This window comes from Uloborus diversus, chromosome 9 (genome assembly GCF_026930045.1).
Source record: "Uloborus diversus isolate 005 chromosome 9, Udiv.v.3.1, whole genome shotgun sequence".
NCBI lineage: Eukaryota > Metazoa > Arthropoda > Arachnida > Araneae > Uloboridae > Uloborus > Uloborus diversus.
Window position 1 is genome coordinate 23,937,256 of NC_072739.1, and position 22,992 is coordinate 23,960,247.

General features: G+C 36.3%; 1 protein-coding gene across 1 annotated transcript in view; it reads left to right on the plus strand.

Moving 5' to 3' along the window:
• Window positions 1–22,992, plus strand: part of LOC129230637 (CD151 antigen-like) — a 59,230-nt gene that overhangs the window by 33,015 nt on the left and 3,223 nt on the right. Inside the window, exons 4-7 of the mRNA XM_054865051.1 lie at window positions 4,238–4,312; window positions 6,611–6,706; window positions 10,936–11,133; window positions 12,824–12,907. Of these exons, the coding sequence (XP_054721026.1) occupies window positions 4,238–4,312; window positions 6,611–6,706; window positions 10,936–11,133; window positions 12,824–12,907 (453 nt within the window). The remainder of the gene's footprint in view (window positions 1–4,237; window positions 4,313–6,610; window positions 6,707–10,935; window positions 11,134–12,823; window positions 12,908–22,992) is intronic.

Consider the following 22,992-nt stretch of genomic DNA (forward strand, 5'->3'; position numbering starts at 1 on the left):
TTCCAAGAAAGCTTGTTGAAAGGTCATTTATAGTGAAAAATCTTAACGTATTTCCAGATACAAAATACTTTAAAATTTTCTCTAGGAATTCATCTATATATGAACCATTTCTTGTACACAGTTTCATTAAACTATTTGTTCCATTTGCTTTCTTTAAAGCAGAGACCATTTTGGACTTGGTCTCTTCAGAAACATAGTGATTAAGGAAGCAAGAGCAACATTCTATTCTGTCAAATACCAAAGATGTCGAGTAAGCTTATTTAAAGCAACAGTTGAAATTTCGATATTTTTCTTCTGGTAAGTAAAAATGTCTTTCAACAGCTCAAGATCAATTTTGGGTGCAAATGGAGCATAGTCATCTCTATAACAAGCTTTTATATTAGGAATAATAAATAAACATCTAATTTTGAACTTTCCTCGTTTTTGTTAATTTAAATTGCTTTTTAAACATTCATATTTTTAATGCATAAACTGCTTTCGCCATCTATCTCGCTCTTAGAGCTCCAGGGGCTTTAAAAGATATTCATGAATCAGCATCTCTACTATGCAAAGTTCTAATAGTTCACGGTAATCATCACGTTGTTGAAATTCCTTCAGCTGAAGTCTAAAAAATTCTAAGATATCTTCTGATATGTCGTCTACTTCAAATTCAAGAATATCATCAATCAGAACTGTGTCACGTTCTGTTTTGTCAATACAGGAACATTTTTTTGGAAACATTTGAACAAAGAAATTTCAGGACTACTTGAGACACCTGTAGCCAACTTTATTACAGCTTCTAAAATCTGGTAATGACCATAGCATGTCTTTTGTCATGAAGAAGAATACAATTCACCGCTTTTTATCCCTGTATTAACTGATGTTGTTTCAAACGCCATAAATTTTACACGATCACAGATATCCCATGATTTAGCAGCTTCAAACAACTTTTCATCAACAGCTTCACCCTTTCCTTAAGATAATTTCGGAACATCAAGGAACTGTTGAATTGTCTCTCCTGATACTGGAATAGGCAAGTTGTCAACATTTTCATGTCCCGTGATATCTTCCAATAATTTTTTATCTCAATGAATACACAGTGGAACTTGCGGATTGAATTCCTTTTTTAAACTTTTTTGTCTGTGTTTAAAACTTATATTGCAGGTGTTAAAACGATTCCTACAATTCGGTCACTGGTCACTAACTTCGGCTAAATCCAAACTTTCAGCCAACTAACTTTCCAATGCCGTTTTTCTGGCTCGTTTAATGTGTTTTTTTTTTAACGCTAAGTTTTTATATTGTGAATTCTTGTGTTTCAGATTCAGTAGAAGATTTTTCACTTTCAGATGAGGCTAAACCAGCTACACTTTCACGAGCTTTCTTTTTGCGGATTCCTTTGTCTCTTTTCCCTCAAGTTCTGTTTCTCTTTTAGTTAAAAATTTATCAACATTACCCATTTTTCCTTGACGTCCTGATTTACGTTGAGCCAAAAGGAATTCTTAATCTTCTGCAATATTAATCATGTAAAGCATTAGCATGGCATGAGCAATGTCAAACAAATCATCTAATGAAAATTTCCATCAAATTTCGTTTTCAATTGGCGAAATATAGAACCCTTATTTCTCTCATTTTCTTTATTTTTTCTAAGATTTGCCTATTTTGGAAGAGTTTTTCTGTTTTGTCAACCACATGTTTTGTTTAATATTGTTGGTATGCGAACTTTAGCCCATACTTCCATGACATTTAAAGCTGCTGAATGGCAAGCAATTTTTATGTTTTGTTCATAATTTGTGTAATGAAAAAACAAAGCCTTAGTTTCTCTTTTTGAGGGAAGTTTTTTTTTGGCTCAATGAGGCAGACAATTGGCTTATTAGTCATACTAATGTTTGTTTTATTGTGATGATACTTGTTGATGTTGCCAATAATGATTTTTAAAACTTGTAGCTGCAAAAACAAAACTATAGTTAAAACTTTAAATATTAATCTGCAAATTACGTTTCACATTGTAAGCAAATAAAAAGAACATGAATTTATATGGAAAAAGTAAGTACTGTTAAGCATTCACAAGAAAGAAAACATTGACGAATGAGCTAACTTCCAGTTAAGAAGTAGGGGGTTGATTGCAGTTAGTCTAGCAGCATAATTTAATAAAATGTAAAATAAACTCGATATTAATAATTTGATCAATTATCATTAACTAAAATTAACGAAATCATACACAATAAATATTGTGATAGTGAATGCAGAAAATAAAAAGAAGAAAGAGCTTGATCTGACAAATTTTGTAACAATGGTAGCAACCTCTAAATATTGTTCAACTTTAAGTTCTCAAGTATGCAATTTTTTTTATCATAGGAACCCCTTGATATTTTACTCGGACGGGAACATAATGCAAAATATATCCGGAAAAACAAGTAAGGATCGCCAGTGTTGGGACCAAAACATTGATTGATGGGTGTTCCTGAATTAAAATCAGGAACAGGAATTGCTATAGCAAATGCCATTGAACAACTATTAGACAAATGGGAGCTTACTGAGCTCGTACGAGGTATGTGACTCGAAACGACATACAGTAATACTAGTACTAAAATTAGGGCAAGTTTGAATTTGGAACAAAAGCTGGGGAAGAAACTTCTGCATTTTGTTTGCAGGTACCATAGTTTAGAAATTGTGCTTTCTACGGTATTCACGCATTGCATGGGACCATTCACGTCCAGTGGACTTACGGTGATGCTTTTCAAGCGATTTTAGCAGTCATGATCAACGACAGATCTTTCTAATTTTGAACCAGGGGGGAGAAGCGCTGAGATGTTGGTAGCTATTCAGGTACAATCAGTAATGGAGTTGGCACAAAGCCAACTTCTGATCCCTCTTCCCCCCCCCCCATTCAACAAAAGATTACAGTGAGATGCTGGAGCTTGTAATTTTTCTGGGAGGAACTTCTTTTTGTGTACGTTTCCGTACCTCAGGAGCGTTTCATCATGCCAGATGAATGTTGAAGATTCTGTATAGTTTCAAGTTGTGGATGTTTCGGAACCAGTTCAAACTTGCAAAAGGAGAAAACGAGGGTATTCATAACATCTGTATCTTTATTGTTGAAGAGTACCTGAGAGCTTGGTTTACAGCACCCCTTCCTGTACAAGCACTGAGAAATGGTTTGGAACTTCTTCAGCGTCTTGTAGCAAATAAAGAGGAAAACCCAGAAATATCAGCTATGGCCGTCGAAAAACTGGTTCGGCATCTTTGGTATCTCAACGAGTATCTCTTAGCACTCGCTTTTTTTTATTTGGATGTTTCAGTAGAAGAAAAGAGATGGTCAAAGCTCTTCATGAACAAGACGGTGAGGATGAACCACTAAAGCGCGCCAAGATTGCAAAAGGAGGATATTGGCGAATTGATGACTAAGACATAGTCCAGTTTTGTGACGAAAAACACTACCTAACTTGTTTTTCAGCCTATTATGCATTGAGAGGCAGATCCTGCAAGTTGATCCTGAGCACTGGGAACCTCAAGAATCCTGAGCACCTGGGTTCGCCTAAACCGGCGAAGGTTCGGGCTAGCAAAGAAACTGAGAGTTGCAAACGACAATGCGGAGCGTGGTGTGGCCCTTATCGAAGTAGTTGCAAAGACGTATTACAAAATACGAAGAGCAGAGACAGTGTCTTCTTCAAGTGGTTCAGGACCATCGAAAAATATATCGAGGTTGCAAAAAAAGTAAACTAAAAAACTAATTTGAGACCTAAACAGTGAGTTACTATATACTTTCTGTACTGATTTGCCTTTCATAATTTCACAGTAATTCTTTGGTTTTCGTATTTTTCTGTATTTGATTAATGTTTTACGCATTAATTTTTGTTATTGCATATAATTTCTATTTTCAGAAATACTAAAAATATAAACTAACTTTACAATTGTTTGCGTTCGTATTTTGTCAGTATAACGAAGTTTGAACGCGCTTGCATATATATATATATATATATATATATATATATATATATATATATATATTATATATATATATATATATATATATATATATATACTTCAAAAATGCTTTGTATTGTTCATTTCTATTTTAAAAGCTAATTTATGAGACCATATCTGGTATAGTTTCATATTTTTTCGCTCTCTTTTGTGCCAGACCTGATTGCACAAACATTTTTTTCTTAATGCAAAATTTGAGTATCATCTGTATATCAGCTCTGTTTTCCCCTTCCCAGTGCTTAAATAATTAATAACATTTTTTCCTCCCGTACAGTACTTCATCTTTCTCTTCCTTATTTTGGCGGCGGAACTAGCAGTGGGCATACTCAGCGCAATCTTCCAGGATAAGGTAAAACATTTGCTCAATACCGCTAGTTCATTTTCACATTTTCTTTGACTGCTTTACGGCCATTCTGTCCCACACATGACGCCTCATATACTATATCATTTAAAAATACTTTAAAATATTAACGAACAAATTTTCTTCTGCTTAACAAATTACAAACATTTTGTGTGATTTCTTAAGTAAAAAATTTCGTCATTACCCTTTAAAATTGTTACTTTTTAATGAAATGTATGAACCGTCACGTGCGAGACAAAGGGTTGAGTTTTTGGTGGAATGACCCTTCAACTACTGTTTTCATTCAATAGCTATTTCATTGCGATACATGCAACCTGCTACAGAGAATTTTTATTCACCATTCCTGAACTTCAGTTTATAGGAACCCCCGTTGAACTATTACTGTTATAGCATTGAAAAAAGGAAATAGACGATGTTTCTACTGTTTTAAGAATTGAAGGGCTCGGGGCAGAAATGTGACTTTTCGATCAAAATTTTTGTTTCTCATAACTAAAATTTCAATAAACATGACAATGTATTGTCTCAGTTGGAGAAAAACGTATCTGGTTCCCTAATAGCAAAATTTCTTGCATCAATCTTGACAGATCTTGACATTATACTGACGGCGTCAATATTGACGTGTTTCATACTGCATAAAGCTTGCATAAAGATTAAAAAGCAATATTACAATAACAACACGTATGCAACATTGCATTCATCTTAAAATATCAATATTGATATTACCTTACAATAACAACATTGCATACATATTGACGCCCTCAAGATGTATTGATTTCGTGCTGTCGCCGTCAAGGTAATTAGTACACAATAGAACAGGTGGACCTTCGTTGACACTTGCGCATGCGCACAGTTCTTTCTACCCAGCGTCCCTCGAATCGCTGGCACATCTTCCTCCTTCGACCTACGATTTCAGTCGGTTCAGAGGAGCTGCACGTGGCGTTGTCGTTGCGTTCTTTAGGCTTCGTTAAGTTGGTTGCTTAGTTATTAGTGTGGAATAGTATTGTTTTAGGAATAACTTATGAATGATTGATAACTGCATTTGTTTATTAATATAGTACTAAACAAGTCATATCGCAGGCGATGTGCGATCAATGTTAGAAATGGCCGAAAATAACTTTTTTCGTCCCTAGACTTTGAAACGAAGGGACATGAAGCCCAGAATTTCGTATTATCACTTCAATCTCATGAGTAAGATTAATTTTATTCAATGGTTATTTATTGTTATTCTTTAAGATAAATTCATGTGTTTTGTCCATGGGATATTTTCAATGCTGACATCCATTTGGAAATGTACTTTATTGTATTTATTTACTTATTTATTATTTTGCTTTCTTTACTCTTAAACGTGTTATAAAAACTTCCGCAATTATTCCTAACTAGGCATTTTATGTCTTTATAATACAATTAGAAGCATGAATTTAAAAAATAAGTCAAGTATTACGCAAAACTAAGAAACTTTCATTTTTTAAATTAAATTGCGAGTATGATTAATACCTTTATATGAATTTCCGATCAGATGTCAGCTTTAAGGAAATATTCTTAAGCTAGAAAACTATCTTGAAGAATAACAGAAATAATTACAGAATGAAATTTAATTCTCGAGTTTCAAGTGAAAATAATACAAATAAATAAATAGATAAAACACCTTGCAAACGTGCTGATTTCATACAGTCATGTCAATGTATCCTGACATTTTCCTGTCATATCAATACGTATGCAATATTACAAAAGCAAGATCATCTTGCCTAGACCTTGATTTCATGCTGTCATGACAACATCTTGATATTATCCTGTCATATCAATATGTATGCAATATTACAAAAGCAGCCTACCTTGATATTTTCCTGATATTATGTTGCATACACCTTGTCAGCCAATATTGTGGCAGCCTGCTGACAGCATAAAGGGAGTAACATATCAACATTGAGGCAGCATTAATGCAAGATGATTTTTCTTGCATGTCAACCTTTATGCAATACTGAGGCAAGATATTTTGCTTACTGGGTTTTAGTACTGCAGAATATATAATGTATAATACCTTTGAAAAAATCTACAAATATTTTTAAGTTGGAAATTAGCTTACTGAAAAATTCACATCATGTGGCAACTCACATTCTTGCCCCGAGCCCTTCAATTCTTCCTAGTTATTTTCGTTCAATAATATTTATATTTCATTCTTTCCAACGCATTCAAACAGTGGAACTATGTAACTGGTGATCTAGAATTTTTCATAACTGCCATCGCAATCAGTGTGTGAGCCTCATTTGATGATATTTCTCTTTCCAGACTTTGGATAAACTAGAAGGACTTACATCCGTCTTGAAGGAAGAATATGGCATCAATGTCCAAACAACAGAAGCTTTGGATTTTGCTCAGACAAGAGTAAGATAGAATAACTTCTATTCCTCTCTCTCAGTATGTATATAAATATAATGCTACGTTTCTAAAGGGTGTCCCAAAATTAACGCAAGATTTGAATTTGCCACCATTTTTTCCATAAATTGTTGGCAGCCATGAAAAAAGAACAATTTGATAGTTGAGAGTTTAGGGTTAGTAAAAATGGGGTGTTATTGTACCATACAGCTAGAGAGAGTGAAACATTTCAATTACTGCATAAGGCATTTCCTTGTTGCGTACTCTCTCATTTCGGTCATCAGAATTGGCACCCGAGATCGTGTGATTTAACACTTTTAAATTTCTTCTTATGGGGTTATTTGAATTCAAAGGTCTATGTCAACAAGCCCACAACCACCCGTGCATTACCGTGTTGCGATACCGAGCGCCAATAACAGTAACTGCTTGACCAGCCTCAACTTTCATTATTTTTGAAACAATTGTTCAATAATGAAAGCGCGTTATTGTATCGTATAACGCTCCATTTTTGATTACCCTAAACTCTCAGCTGTCAAATTGTTCTTTTTTCAGGGTTGCCAACCATTTATTGCAAAAATGGAGGCAAATTCAAATCTTGCGTTAATTTTGGGACACCCTTTATTTTCTTCTTCTTGCAAAATACTTTCTCATTTTCAACTTTACGGTTCGCTATAGTTGCATCTTTTAAGGATGCTGCTACTCATAACCGCTTGCTCGTGGTCAAAGATAGGGCTGAGTGGACCTCAGCGCCGGTCCTAGGAGAGCACTTGGTAATGGGACAGAATTAGATTATTTTTGTTACAAAAATATTAACCCTATAATTAAGTTTGAACTAGAAACAAGTTGTTTTCACTGTATTAAACTCGGCCTACTGTATTTATTTACAGCTTAAATTGTAGTGCAGATATTATTACAAAATGATCCCTAAAAATGTTGCTATTGGTTTTTGTTATTCTGCGCGCGCGTGTGTGTGTGCGTGCATTTTGACGGGGCCGTGACAGTATTCGAACAGACAAGCGAAGAAGAACAACAATATGCTAACTGCCCAGATGTCGTCGCTATTTTCTCCAATTATATGTATGGACTTTAGAATTTGTTCACTGGCGATAGAGAGATAGTGTGAATAATGTAATGCCTGATCAGATGTTTAAGTTCAGCTCAGTGAGCGTATTTTTTAGTTTGGTATGTATATAAACCAATATAAATGTTTTTTTATCAATATGTATCTTGCTCTACCACACTCCGTAATTACCAATGGTCATGGGCCTTTGCTATGCAATTAGAAATCATCGAGCATTGACAAAAGTAATAGATTGAACTGAGTAAAAAATATCTACTTGGAACTTTTTTGCCGTTTTGTCAAAAAAAAGGGGGGGGGGATGGCTGACTTTGCTAGAAACGGGGAAGACATTCGGGTAAATTATAAGAAATTCAACGGTTTGGATTACAGACGTTGGGCAGCGAAAATGCGAGCATCGTTGATGGGAGTAAGAAGCTGGTAAATCGTGACAAAAGATTCCTTGAAACCTGATGAAAAGGATTTAAAGGAACTGTTCAAGTTTCAGCGGTTCGACGAGAAAGCGTATTCCTTGATCTATAGCTGTTTAGAAGAACGATATCAAGAACTTATCGACGACAGTGAAAACTCAAGAGAAGCTAGGAAAATTTTTAAGGATTTTCGACGTGTTGGTGAGAAATTTAGACGAATTTTTTCGCATTAAGTTTAATTCGGCGACTGAAAACATTGGAATGTTTATTTTGAGGGTTAAACAAACTGAGACTTGTTGCAATGAAAGTAATCATAAGATAGATAATTTACATATATGCTTCCAATTACTACGGGACTTGCCTGGTGAATTTAATGGTAATGTTGAAAAATTGTATACTGATTGAGAAAGATTTCACGGTTGAAAAAAACTCCGAAGCTTTACTACTGAAGAATAGCGAGTTAAATTTAATTGATTATAATAAGGGTAAAAGTGAAAACTTTGTAACAAAATATGAGAACCGTAAATATAACACACAAAAGCTAAATTTTGAGAAAAATAATTTTAAACAAGATAATGTTGAGAAAAATAGGTCCTTATCATGAATGTAGTCTTTATGGTCATTTAAAGCGTAGTTTTAAATTTAAATCGAAAAATAAGTTGAATAAAGGGGTCAAGCCGAATTTGAAAGGTTGTATTACTGATTCTAACGTAAATCTGAGTGTGATATAAATACTAATAAAAGTTCAGATTCTGATTGTAATGTAGGGTTTGTAAAACACTTAAAAAATAAGTTTTGTCCTCGATTCTGGAGCCACAAATCATTTCGTAAATGATAAGACTCACGTAAATAACTTTCATAAAATTGAAGAACAAAATATGTCTGTTGCAACTAGAAATTCTCATGCGCCTATTAAAGGCGTTGGTACCTCATATGACATTTTTTATGTAAGCTTAGAGTTAGGTGAACACACCTGGATAAAAAATTTGACCATCTCCTGGAGATAACAAACTATTTGACGATATAACTATGAATGTGCATTATGTAACACAATTCTTATCTACTTTCAATAGCAATACGTGAAAATGTATTTACCTTTTGGGGAAAATGAGATGGCTCCTGGTATGGATGACGGCAGATGTTTTTAACCAATTTATCACAGAAATATTTGCACTATAGTTAGCAGAGAACATCAAAAAGCCTGTGATTCTATTTATAGATGGTCACAAAAGCCATATCACTTGCGTCCGGTTTTGGGCCTGTTAAAAATGTACCGAAATCCGTACGAGTTTCATGCAGAAAACGTAGGAAAAGTTGGTACGAAGTTAAACTTCGCTTTAATTTTGAAAAGACTTGGAGTATTTAAAGCCTGAAAATATAATAAATGCCTTGCGAGAGCATGTGGGTTGCGATCTTCTGATGAGAACGCTATTGATTACTCTAAATGTTTAGACAGAAAATCAAATGAAGAGGCTAATGTCAGAAAAAAGCTCAGTTCTAAAAGACTTCGTAAATATTGTAGGAGCCGAAATGATACACGAAATGAAAGCACTGAACTCTCAGGATGGAATCCTGAATAATACGTGTCCTATGTTACACAAAGTTTGGTGCTATTTTTAGAAGGACCTTTCTCATAACGCCTCAACAACTACTGAAATACTGAATGCAAGCAATAAAACAAGAAATGAAAATTTGACCGGTGAAGATAATCTGACAACAGCAAAAATTGCCGACTCTTCCGAAAACTCCTATAGATTTATGCACGCCATCAAACTTCAAAAAATACCACTCATGTTAGCAAATCGATCGATGATTACCTACAAAATAAGCCTGTTCATCAAGGCATACAGCAAAGATAAAGAGGCGAGGGGGAAATGTATTTGATTTTCACAATTTTCAGCAGGTTGTGGCTTCTTCCAACAACCAAATGACTGTCATCAGCATGACTGCAAATCACTTCCGTGGTTTCCTTGCAAGTTGCAAGTGGAAACTGAAATCCATGTCAAAATCATACATAAAGGATATCGTCACGATTTTGAACAGGTTGTGGCTTCTTCCAACAACAACAAAATGACACATCAACATAACTGCAAATGACTTCCCAGGTTACCCTGCAGGACAATCTCAGTGGAAACTTCAAGACCATTCATAGAGGATATCGTCACGATACGGAACAGGTTGTGGCTTCTTCCAACAACAACAAAATGACTGTCATCAACATGACTGCAAATGACTTCCGTGGTTTCCCTGCAGGACAATCTCAGTGGAAACTGAAATCCATGTCAAGATCATGCATAGATCATAGAAGACATCGTCGACGTTGAGTTTCGCCGAGATTCCTAGAATCTCTTCTACAAAGTGGACCATGAAGATAATCATTTCAGCTGAAGACTTCCATGTCTCTTTGTCCAGGACCTACAGGAATTCCACTAAGAAGAAACATGATATTTTTCAGAAATTGTGCCCTGAATGCCAGAAAATCGAAAGACCTTTTGGGAGGCTCCGCCAGTCGGTGATGAATCAGAAGATATAATAGATGGGTAAAAAAAGAAAGGAAAAAATTCTTTTAATGAAGTTTTATGGAAGTCAAAAAATATGAACTCCAGAAAGGAGTTTGTTTCAACTATGCCTGTTCAAATAGGCAGATATTTCTGGTATCTGAGTAGCAACAGTCGTAACAATATTAACAATGCAGAAATCTTTTTAAATTCGATACACATTGTAATTCCCATTCCTTGATCTCAAAACAGTTCAACTGCTGTGGCATTCTTGGTCCTGAGGATTATGAAGAAAGCGCCTGGAAAGTTCAGGACTTGGGCAAAGGAGCCCTCGTTGCTAAGACTTGTTGTTTGTTGTCCAATAATGACCACCTGGATCCAAAGCCCATCAACGCCACCTGGTGTCAATCAGATAAACCAGCCGAGAATATTCACTTCAGGAATACAGAGGTAAGTTCATTGCATTGTTATTTATTTTCATCAGGGGTGCCCATCCTCTCCAAGAGCGATGGCGCATCTCCTTACTCTGGCGCCGAGCTCTACCAACCAAAAATGCTCCAAATGGGGGAAATCTCTCCAATCAAAAAAATTTTTTAAAAAGCAATTTTCATTATATCTAGGGTCCGATCAAGCCAAAGTGATGCCCAGGCCCTGGCAAAATTTAATGCCCCTCTCACAAGAAAATCTGCACATTTTTTAAGGGGAAGTTTTCAAAAAAGGGAAGAAATAAAGAAATTTATCCTATTTTGCTGCCCCTAAAACTGGCTGGCGCCCAGATCCATGGACCTGCCGGAGCGTGCGTTCATCAGGCCTTTGGTTATATCTAATGGTGGCGGTGAAATTACACTGCTCATTGAAACAAGTAATCCCCTCGCTGCATATCTAAAAGAAAAAAGTACTTCCTTGTGTGTATATATGTAGGATCCGATGGGTTCTGATCTTGACACTAAAGACCCTGTCACTCAACGAACGATTCCTATTAGCACTCATAAGGAAATTTTAATTAATACCAGAACCTATATACAACAGCTATTTACAATTATGAAATCAAAGATCAATTCTACATTATCAACTACGGCATTTCATAGCGAAAACTATTCGGGCGGCCTTCCAGCGCGTCCCTCCATTCTCGTTCTCTTGGCTCTTTTTTTCGCTCGTCGCGCAGACTCGCGGGATATGTTGATTCCCGGTGGCGCCGGCTGCTCCAGCTATCTCAAGGCAGTCTGTTGTTAGGGCGCCCCGGTCCGGGCTCCTACATACATATGCTATTCAAAAACGGAATCTTTTACACTGAAAACACGTCGTAATGCTAATTAGTGCATGCATTAGCATTTTTCTTAATCAAGTGTAGCCGTGAAGGCTCGTCTATAGTACACAAGGCTAAGCATGAGACTCAAGAAATTTTCTATTCCCCATTTTGGATCTTGAGGTGAATATGTTTTATTATAATTTGTAAATATGCCTTTTTGTGATTTTTACTTTCTTCTGTGTCTAATATATAGAAAAAAGTATTGGTTTCGTGCAAATTTTCAAATTTTGATGGATTCGAACGTTTTGAGTGGGATATCCTCTATACTTCAACTTAGAAATATGAGTTCCCTGTTGTCATGTTTTAACTGGCATAAAAGTTTGATTAATTATTCATCAATTAGAGATTATAGAAATATTTAGAGCGGTGTTTATTTTGACATTTAAAATATTTTCTTTTTCCAAAACGCATTTGCATATCAGAAAAACTAGTGAACTCGAAAGAACTTCGAGATACGAGGTAAAAACGTACACTGTAATCCAAAACTAAATACTCATTTTTACATTGTTTTTTTAATAAATGAAATGCCGATTGTATTTTTTTCTACTTCAGATTTGTCTACAAAACCTCATTCCAGGTGTTAAGTATATTTTCGTCGAACGCCACTGCATAAAGGCGCTCAAAAGACGATTTCACGACAGCGCCGATCAGACTTATCCCGAGCCTGGGACACATTAGATGGCAAAAGCGTGTTGCTTACGAAATTAAATAGTCATTGATTAAAAATAAAACTTGTTAAAATGTTTTTGTTTCGTAAATAAATCTGGTTTCTCTTATGATCAAGAAATTGCTGAAACTGTCTCAATTATGCCTTTTAATGTGTTGTTTTAGGGATGTGTGATAAAACTACATGAGTTCGTGAAACAGACGAGCATTCTTTTAGTGGCGATTGGTTGCGGCATAGCAGCTCTGGAAGTAAGTGTTCTTGACACCTTAGCCGAATAATTGAACTTGGTTGTTGTTTTTTTCTTTTTAGTTCGTTATCAACAACTGCAGGTCCTTCATTTCGATTTTTTCTTGTGTGTGGGGTGGGGAGGGGGTAAAGGGTGCATTCCATGCAGATTTTATTGGAAGGCAGTAGAAGCCACGCCGTTTTATGAAAAATTTTAACTTTTCAAAGCCAGGAGGTGTGCTGCAATTCCCCCCCCCCCCATGGTTGGCCTGACTAAATGAATCTGTGTATTACCTGTGGCGGATCACCGCATAGGCGCATGAGGCGATAGCTGGGGCCTCTAGCAAAGCAGGGGGCCTCCGGGCCGCGAAGTGTTACATACTCAAAACGAAAATATTTTGCTTTAGGATTTGCCATGGAAAGTCATAATTTTGAGTGCAAAATGATCAAAATTCATGGAAATTGACAGTCGTGGATTTTAAGCGCTGACTGATTGCTCCCCATAGGGCCGCGTCTAAGGGGGCCCCAGGCTTCAGGTGCCTTTGTTTGGATCTTTCCAGGGGAAAAAATTGTTCGTTTAGAGGAATTGCAATGGGTAACGTCATAATTTTGAGTGGAAAATGCTCGAAACTCTTGGAATCGACAATTAGTCATGGATTTTAGGCGCGGGTTTGCTGCTCCCAATGGGGCCCCCAGCGTCTAAAGGAGCCCCAGGCTTGGAGTGCGTTTGTTTGGATTTTTCCAGGAGAAAAAAATGTTTATTTTGAGGATTTGCCATGGAAAGTAATCATTTTGAGCGGAAAATACTCAAAACTAATGGAAATTGACAGTTAGTGATGGATTTTTGGCGCGAGCTAATTGCTCCCAATAGGGCCCCCTAATAGGATTGCTCCCAATAGGGTCACATCTAAGAGGGCCACAGGCTTCAGGTGCCTTTGTTTGGATTTTTCCAGGAGAAAAAATTGTTCGTTTAGAGGATTTGCAATGGAAGGTCATAATTTTGAGTGGAAAAGGCTCGAAACTCATGGAATCGACAATTAGTCATGGATTTTAGGCGCGGGTATGCTGCTCCCAATGGGGCCCCCAGCGTCTAAAGGAGCCCCAGGCTTGGAGTGCGTTTGTTTGGACTTTTCCAGGCGAAAAAATTGCTTATCCTGAGGATTTGCCATGGAAAGTAATCATTTTGATTGGAAAATGCTCAAAACTAATGGAAATTGAGTTAGTGATGAATTTTTGGCGCAAGCTGATTGCTCCCAATAGGGCCCCCTAATGGGATTGCTCCAAATAGGGCCACATCTCAGAGGGCCCCAGGCTTCAGGTGTCTTTGTTTGGATTTTTCCAGGAGAAAAAATTGTTCGTTTAGAGAATTTGCAATGGAATGTCATAATTTTGAGTGGAGAATACTCAAAACTCATGGAATCGACAGTTAGTCATGGATTTTAGGCGCGGGTTTGCTGTTCCCAATAGGGTACACCGCTTCTAAAGGGGCCCCAAGCTTCAAGTGCGTTTGTTTGGATTTTTCCAGGATAAAAATATGCTTGTTTTGAGGATTTGCCATGGAAAGTAATAATTTTGAGTGAAAAATGCTCTAAACTCATGGAAATTGAGAGTTAGTCATGAATTTTAGGCGTGGACTGATTGCTCCCAATAGGGTACCCTAATAGGATTGATCCCAATAGGGCTTCGTCTAAGGGGGCCCCAGGTTTCAGGTGCCTTTGTTTGAATTTTTTCAGGAGGAAAAATTATTCATTTAGAGGATTTGCAACGGGTAAAGTCATAATTTTTTGTAAAAAATGCTCAATACTCATAGAATTGTCAATTAGTCATGAATTTCAAAATACATTTGTTTCTTTCCTCCGTAATGCTTCATCAAAACAAACAGCATATTTCGTGTTCCACCGTAGCCATCACTTTTTCTGAGATCGGAGAGTTCCCGCTTTTTTTTTTTTCAAGGTCGTGTGTCCCCTAAAGAAAGTGGGGTGTTAGATAAGAAGTAACAAAAGGAAAGGCATTATATGGCTCAAGTTCCACGTCAAATGGAAGCCAAAACAGGGCGGTTGACCTTGGGAAAATGACCGCGAGCACCGTTCTTCTTCCCTGTACATTTCAATCCAATTCAGCAGTGCAGTGTTATCTTGTCTTGCAACAGTGGTCAGAATCTTGTTAGTTTAATGAAAGAAAAGAAGTCTTCTCCCCCCCCCCCCAAAAAAAAAAAAACACCGCACTGGAATTTAGGTGAGCAATCAAACTTTTTTTTTCCTCTAATGCCTGAACTTACTTTTTAGTCGTAAGTTTGAAAACGAAATTGTTTCAATAGAATCGGTAAAGTAGGGATATGTGGGGCAAAGTGAAATGGTTAAGATCACTTACTTCATTTCAGTATGAACAAATTGGAATTTTGTTCGAAAATTTTCGGCTCATAAAGTAGGAACAATATATTTTGTAATAAAACTTGCATTTAAACATTATTTTTAATTTTAAGCTATAACTTTGCACCTCCAAAAAAAGGTCGAAATATTTACTTTTTTTTCTATGGGGCAAAGTGAAAAATGAAATTTTTTCGAATTAAACATTTTTTATTTGATTATTAAAGATATCTTTGATCAAATGAATGAGTAAATAAAAGAATAAATGAATGAATAAATAAAAAGAAAAGGAAAAAATAAGCAAATAAAAAATAATTAGTTAATATATGAGAAAAATTAAATGAGTCAATAAAAAAAAATTTAATTCTGAAATTTTGAATTCAAATTCTGTGTTTCGCAATAACGAGTTGCGACAGGACCCTACTCATTGGAGTTATTGTTTACAGAAACGGCTCCTGTCCCCCCAAGCCTGCCCCTCCTCCTGGGAAGTTACGTGTGCTTAGTTGTGTGTGTGTAAACCTATGTGTATGCACGTAGGCGTGTGTGTATGTGTATGAGCGTGCGTGTGTGCAGGACATCGACGCCACCTACCAGAAGAAGCAGATTCCGGGGGACAATGCTCAGGACCAGCAGAGGACGGTGGGCGGTAGTGCTGCAGAGGAAATCGGGAGGAAAATAAAATCACAGTAACGTCAAGGACAATCAAATGAGAACAATAAGCAATCGTGATTGCTGAATTGTGAATGAATAAGAAAATAAATGAATGAATAAATAAGGTAACTATTAAATAAAAGAATGTAAATGAAATAATTAATAAATAAATACGCAAGTGATTTAATAAAGTATTGAAGAAGTAAACGAAATGGAGCTGTTTCACTTTGTCCCATCTACTTTGCCCCACATGCACTTGAATAACTGTACAAATTATTTAAAACAAGAAATAAGAAGTTTAATATTAAACAAATACTTTGCCGAATATTAGTAGATCTCAATTAATATTTAAAACATTAATTTCAAGAACTTGATCATCTAATAATAACAAAAATAATTTTTGACTTACAGCAAAATATTACAATATGAGTATCAATTTTTTTCTTTCTTTTTCTTTTCTTTTTTTTTTTTTTTTTTTTTCGCTCGCAAAAGTAAATTTTTATAATTTGCTTTCAACTGTCGGGTCTCGCGTAGGGTGGTTAAGTAATTATATCATATTAAACCAAGATTTCTGTTCCTTGAATATAAGGCGCAGACCAAGTTGATACCGAGTAATACTTAAGACTTATAAATTTTAAGGGTTATTTCCTTTTACCAGAAATGCTTAGAAATGCCCCCCCCCCTCCCCCCAAAAAAAGCATCGATCAGTCACATTTGAATTTCGACGTCTTGAATTCAAATTATTTTTTTAGAAATCAGGAACTGCAATAAGACCCTACTCGTTGGGTTTCTTGTTTTTACAAATAAAATGGAATGATCAAGAAATTTGCACCCGTCATAGTATGACTGGTGGTTTTCTAGAATTGGTAACACGAGGTATTTCCACAAAAAAGAAATAGTGATTAGATTGCCGTAATACAAATGAAGAATTTATAGCCGATATCCACCAGTAAGTATACTTATCATGAAGATTATTTACAGTGTATAACGTTATGTATTTTAATTTCTTATCAGTCTTAAATGACGGGATAAGTGGACAGAGTACCAAGTGCGTACCGAGTACCCGGTACCACACTAATTACTGCTATTCTTTGACCACTATTCTAGAGATATAGATATAATTATTGTACATTACTGATTCTCGTGGGCATGTTCTACGTAATACATTGTTTTAAGCAGCTCCCCCCCACAAGGCCGTAGCCAGAGGGGGGAGGTCAGGGTGTCAGGCCCCTCTCGAAATTTTCAAAATCTTGCATGCTATAAAAACGCTGTCAAAAATGTTTCGCACTTCAACTCGAAAAAATTAAAAATCTCCCCCCCCCCCCCCAATACCACCGAAGATCGTCTAAACTTCCGTTTTAAAGGCTTCAATTCCAAAAAAATCTCCGTTGAAGACACCCCCGAAAATTAGCGAAAAAGGACCCACAAACCTCTCCTCCCACTATCGTTACCGAAGATGTTCTAAAACATGCGTTTTAAAGCTGACTTCAAAATTTTTTGCAGGAATATCTCTCTGCCCCCCCCCCTCATTAAAATCATTAAAGATTATCTTTAATTTAGTTTTCATGGCTTAAATTTCAAAATTTTTTCAGAGGAGAGCGTCCGAAAACTCCTTTTTCCCCTAACAGCATTGAAAGTCAACCAAAATTACGTTTTCGGAGCTTCAATTGGGAAAGATGGCCAATCCACTTTACGTTACCGAAGATGATCTTTCAATCGTATTCTAAAGATTTCAGTTTCAAAAAAAAATAAATAAAAATAAAAATCCCGGAGATTGACACCAAATCTCTTTCCTCCCTAACATTACCAAATATCGTTTAAAACTCCATTTTTGCAACTATAATTTCGGACATTTTCGGGGGAGAGCCGCCGCCGAACCCCCTTTCTCGTAGCATAATAGGTGATAATCGACAGTTTTAAAGGATACAATTTCAAAAAGGACCGGGGCAGCGTTTCTGAACCTCTATTTACATTATCAAAAGTTGTCTAAAATGCATTTTTAAAACTACAAATAAAGAAAATTTGCGAGGTCGGGCCCTGGAATCTCTCTTCCCCATAACATCACCAAATGTCTTCTAAAACTGCGTTTTTAGAGCTATAATTGAAAAAAAAATTAGTTGGCGAGCTCCTGAAAAGCCCTTTTATTAACATAATTTAGAGATGTAACAATACTGCGGTTTTACAATTATCTTCATACCTCTTTTGCTTCTAACATTACAAAAGATCGTCAAAAACGAATTTTCAAGACTATAATTCCTTAAACTTACTGGGGCAGAAGCCGCTGCATTAAAAACACTTATGATATAAAAGAAGAGACCTGCATTTTCATACACCTCCTATTATTTTTTATTTGACTTCGGAATCGCCCTGAAGGTCGGATCATGCCGCGACAGCAACTTCTGACACTTACCACTGATCCAAAAGAGGGTTTTAACCCTTTTGACAAGATCAAAGACAGTCGAAAATTAGGTTTTTACGATCGTAATTCTGGAAAATTTTCGACTCAGAGTCCCCAATCCCTGCTATCCTCCCAAAAGTCACTTAAAAGTTCATTTTCAGAATTTTGATTTCGAAAATTTGCGAGAGGACAGCAGCTACTTACCCACCTCTTATGCAGTTACCAAAAAGAACTTTAGAATGTGTTTTAAGAAGGGAAAACTCCTAAATTTAAATCTCCTTCCCATAAACTCCCCCAAAGAAGATTTGTAATGGCGTTTTTAAAGTTTTATTGTATATAACTTGAAATCCTCTCAAACCTCTTCTCTTCTCCACCAGCATCATCAATCGTAGACCTTATAATTTCAAAAACTTTCCGAGTTAAAGCAACCACCTCTCCCCCTAACATGTCCACATGCATCCCAAAATTGCGTTTTTTAAACTACAATAACAAAATTTCCCGGGGTCAGCCCCAAATGCGTTTTTAGGGTTTAAAAATTTCCAGAGACTTCACAAAACAAACCCTTTTCCTTGTGTTTTTACCAAATATAGCCTGAAATTGCGTTAAAAAAATGTCTTTTGAAATTGCGTCTAAAATGAGATATCAAACCCAATGTCAGTTTTTCAAAATATTAAAAATACTTCTGAATCTGCTCCTCTCTTATAAACAATAATTTAGATGCTCCTGACCTTCAAAGCTCAGGAAAAGTGATTGGTGGTTCATATTACTATTTCATGTTCTAATTTGTGAGCCAATTAAAGGTCTTCATGTCATTGGTATCTCTTTCACGATTGCGACATTTAAGACGCCACACATCATTTTTTGTACCAACAAAACTTGTAGTACATTATTGAATTTTGATTAAGTGATATTATAATAATAATAAATTATTTGGAGAGTGGGAAAAAAAATTATAAAATAAAAAAAAGTCTTCAAAACGGCAGAGAAGATAACCAGCAGTAGCAGTGCATTTTTTAAAGTAGTATAAAATATTTAATATATTTTGGAAATTCTTGGAATAATGACTGATAATCATCACTAAGGATCGCATTAAAATCTTTTATTTGATGTCCTAAAGGTATAAATAAATTAAGATTCCCCCTCCCGTTGAAAAAAAAATCAGGACTGTAATTGCTAAGGGGGCACCTAGGCATATCAAAATGACCGTTACGTAACGTTTCAGAAATTATTTATCAAATTTGTAGTCTCCAGTTACATTTCGTTCTCCAGCTGAGCTTTAATTTAGACTATGATGTGCGCAAAATTAGAAACGCTTGTATTTGTCTAATATTAACTGAGCAAATTGTACAAACTTCATCATCTACAGAAGAAAAGCTGTTTTCGACGACGTAAAATATTAAGGAGTGCGTATGTCAATTTTAAAATACCAATTTTTGATATTTATACATAATTACACTAGTGGCGCAATCAGAGGGGGGAGGGGGGATCACGGCCTCCCCCTCATAATGCCGAGTTGAATTTTTTTAAAACTATTCTTTATTATTGAAGCGAGGAAAAGAACAGGTCTTGGGAAAACACAGTGATTGATGAAAGAAAAAAATAATAATGATGGGAAAAATCTAAATGTCTCTTTAAAAGAAATCTCTGAAATAAAAAAATTCAACAGTATGGCTTACTGTGTTCTTATTGCCACCCCATTCCTATTTCGTTCTTATCTCTCCCTCTTAAGTTTTAAAATTGACACTTCTCTAAAGTCCCCCCTTCACACACACACACACACACACACACACACACGCACGCACCGAAAGCATTATGGAGAGAAGAGCGAGACTCTGAAATACCATTTTTGAAGATCTTCAATTTCACAAAAGTTCCAGGGGTAAGCCCCCAAACAAGATCGAAAATCGCTTAAAACTGCGTTTTTGGAACTTTAATTTCAAAAAACTACTGGCCCTAATGTTGCAAAATATGGTCTTAACAATCGCGTTTTTAAGACTTGAATTTCGGAAAATATTCGAGCAATGGTCGCCGAACCACCTTCCTCTAATATCATAAAAAAATAAGGTTTTAAAATTACACTTAGAAACAGTTTAAGTGGAATAGTCCCTGAATATAAATGCTTAAGTTTTTAGGACCATAATTTTGAAACAAATGTCCAGGAGGAGAGGCTTCAGAACCTCTTTTCTGTAAAATTGTTTATCCCGTAATGTTGTCTACAATTGCGTTTTTGAAACTTCAGTTTCTAAAATCGGGAAAGAGCTAGGAGTAATTAATTTCGAGCTATTTAAAAAAAAAAAAAAAAAAAAAGAAAACAAACAAACAATCGATTGGAGGCAGTTCCCTGAGCTCCATTCTTTATCCTAACGTCAATAAATATGGCCTATAATCGCGTTTTTAAGGCATCTATTTCAACAGCTTTCCGCTGAGGTCCTTGCACCTTTTGCCCCCTAACATCAGCGAAGTCTAAAATTGCTTTTTAAAACTACAAGTTTCAAATTTTTCCCGGGGGTAACCCCCGGATCCCCCTTTCTTATCCGATCAGAGGTTATCCCCTCTCTCTTTTTGCCAACTACCCCCCCCTCCGCCCCCCGTTGGAAAAACTGGGTAATTCTGGGATTTTGCCAGAAGATGGCACAAATCGGGGTCGGATATACACCCCTGCTTTAACTAAATTACAAAAAAATAGAGAAAACAAAATTTTTTCGCTGTAAAGTTTTTTTTTGTCGGAAATGTCCTTTTTCTCCTATTAAATAAGGATGTAAGCCCCCCCCCCCCCACCCATTGCTGCTTAATTCAAAAACAAAAGAAAGTTATGATTTTCTGATTTTCTGCATTGTTAATAGTAGCAAACTATCATTTTTGTCGCGTCAATTAGAGGGCCTCCGGATCAAGTTGCGCCTGGGGCCTCAAAATCGCATGATCCGCCACTGTGTATTACTTAACAAAGTTATTTTCTTTCTCTTTATTTAACTGAATAATTGGATATTTATTAGATCACTATTTAAAACTTTTTCCACAAAAGAGTCCTGTTTGAGTGATATTCCTCTCACGTCAATATATAAATAAATAAACTTTTTTGATAATAGGGCCTGAGTTGCAAGTTTTCATGCCCAGGCCACTTTCAATTTCTGGCTTCCGCTGAATAGGGAAGTTGCAACCTATTAAATGTTCATATTTTGGCTACTGGATACTGTTAATTGACCCCCAAAACTAAAAATTCACCATCGCCGAATTTTAAAACACCGTGATTGATTTTTAATGAATTTTTAAAAATCCACGCGCAAAAGTGCGCTCTTCTGAAATGTCACGAGCCTACGTCACAGGGCGCTAATGGGCAGCCTTCCGCCGAAGATCCCTCGTTTTCGCTAGGGACATTTTGAGCGCGCTGATATTTTTATTTTTTAGAAATTCAATAATCCTTTTGAACACACTATGGAGGCCGGATTCGTTAAAGCACAATCTAAATAATCTTCCTCAATTAACATCAATGATGATATTCGAATATTTCCGAGAGGATGAGAGGTTTTATGTTCCAGAAACGCGAGGAGTTAAATGCGAGGAGATAAGCCTTTTACGTTTCGTCTTCGAAGTCGAATATGCGCGTCGTTCAGCTTCTCCCCTATCTAGAGCCGCTATATAGACAGGCCGACGCATCAGCTTAAGTTTAGCCATTTTGGATCGGATTTTTCATTGTTGCACTGCTTGGGTTACCACAGAAAGTTTCGGATTTCGCCAAATTTGCAGAAAATAATATTTTATTTTATAAACAACTCACGTGCCGCTAATAATTGCTTACACTAAACAATCACCAACGCGATAACTCGCCAGAAAAGACAACCACTCAAACACGCGCTCCGATCCAAAAAAGCTGATCTTAAGCTGATGCGTCGGCTCGTATATATAGGGGCCTTACCCCTATCGGAAGAGCGCATGACGTTACTTTCTATGCCATTTGACGTCACAAGCGCTTGAACTTTAAAAATTAATTTAAAAAAAACTACTTATCGTATCGCAAAATTTTTTTCACCTATGATGTTCATACATGTTGCTCTATCATATAAAAATAAAATTGAAAACTTCCCTATTGTTGATTTATTTTAAAGATTACTCAGTCTTGAGATTTGTCCTCAACAGATCAAACGCAAGACTTCATACTTTGCAAATTGCAATCTTTCAGAATGGCATACAGACTCAGAATGTGCAGACTAAGTACTTCCATTTGTTATTTTTTTAATATCATCTATAGTTTATTATTTTGCATAGAATATTAACAGCAACTTCCAATCAGCCTTTAAGAGTAGCTTCCATACACAGGGCCGGATTAAGCCAACGCGGGGCCCGTAGCAAATATTTCCTAGGGGCCCTCGTTTTTGCATGATATAGTACACTATAGAGTTCTTCATGGAGATGGGCGGTGCACTTATTTCGCATGAATATATTAATGTGGATATTATTTTAGAGCTTTACGAAGGTTAGGACCCTCTTGGATTGTCCCTCGTCTTCCCGTTACTACACGTTTTCAAGTTTCAATTCCAAAAACGCAAATTTTGGACGATATAAAGGGAGGGGAGGGGAGGGGGGTCCCAGGGGCTTACCCCGAAAAATTTTCGATATTTCAATACTAAAAACTCACTTTTAACGACTCCTGGTGACGGGGGCGGACTGACCCTAGAAGTTTTATGTGGAAAAATAT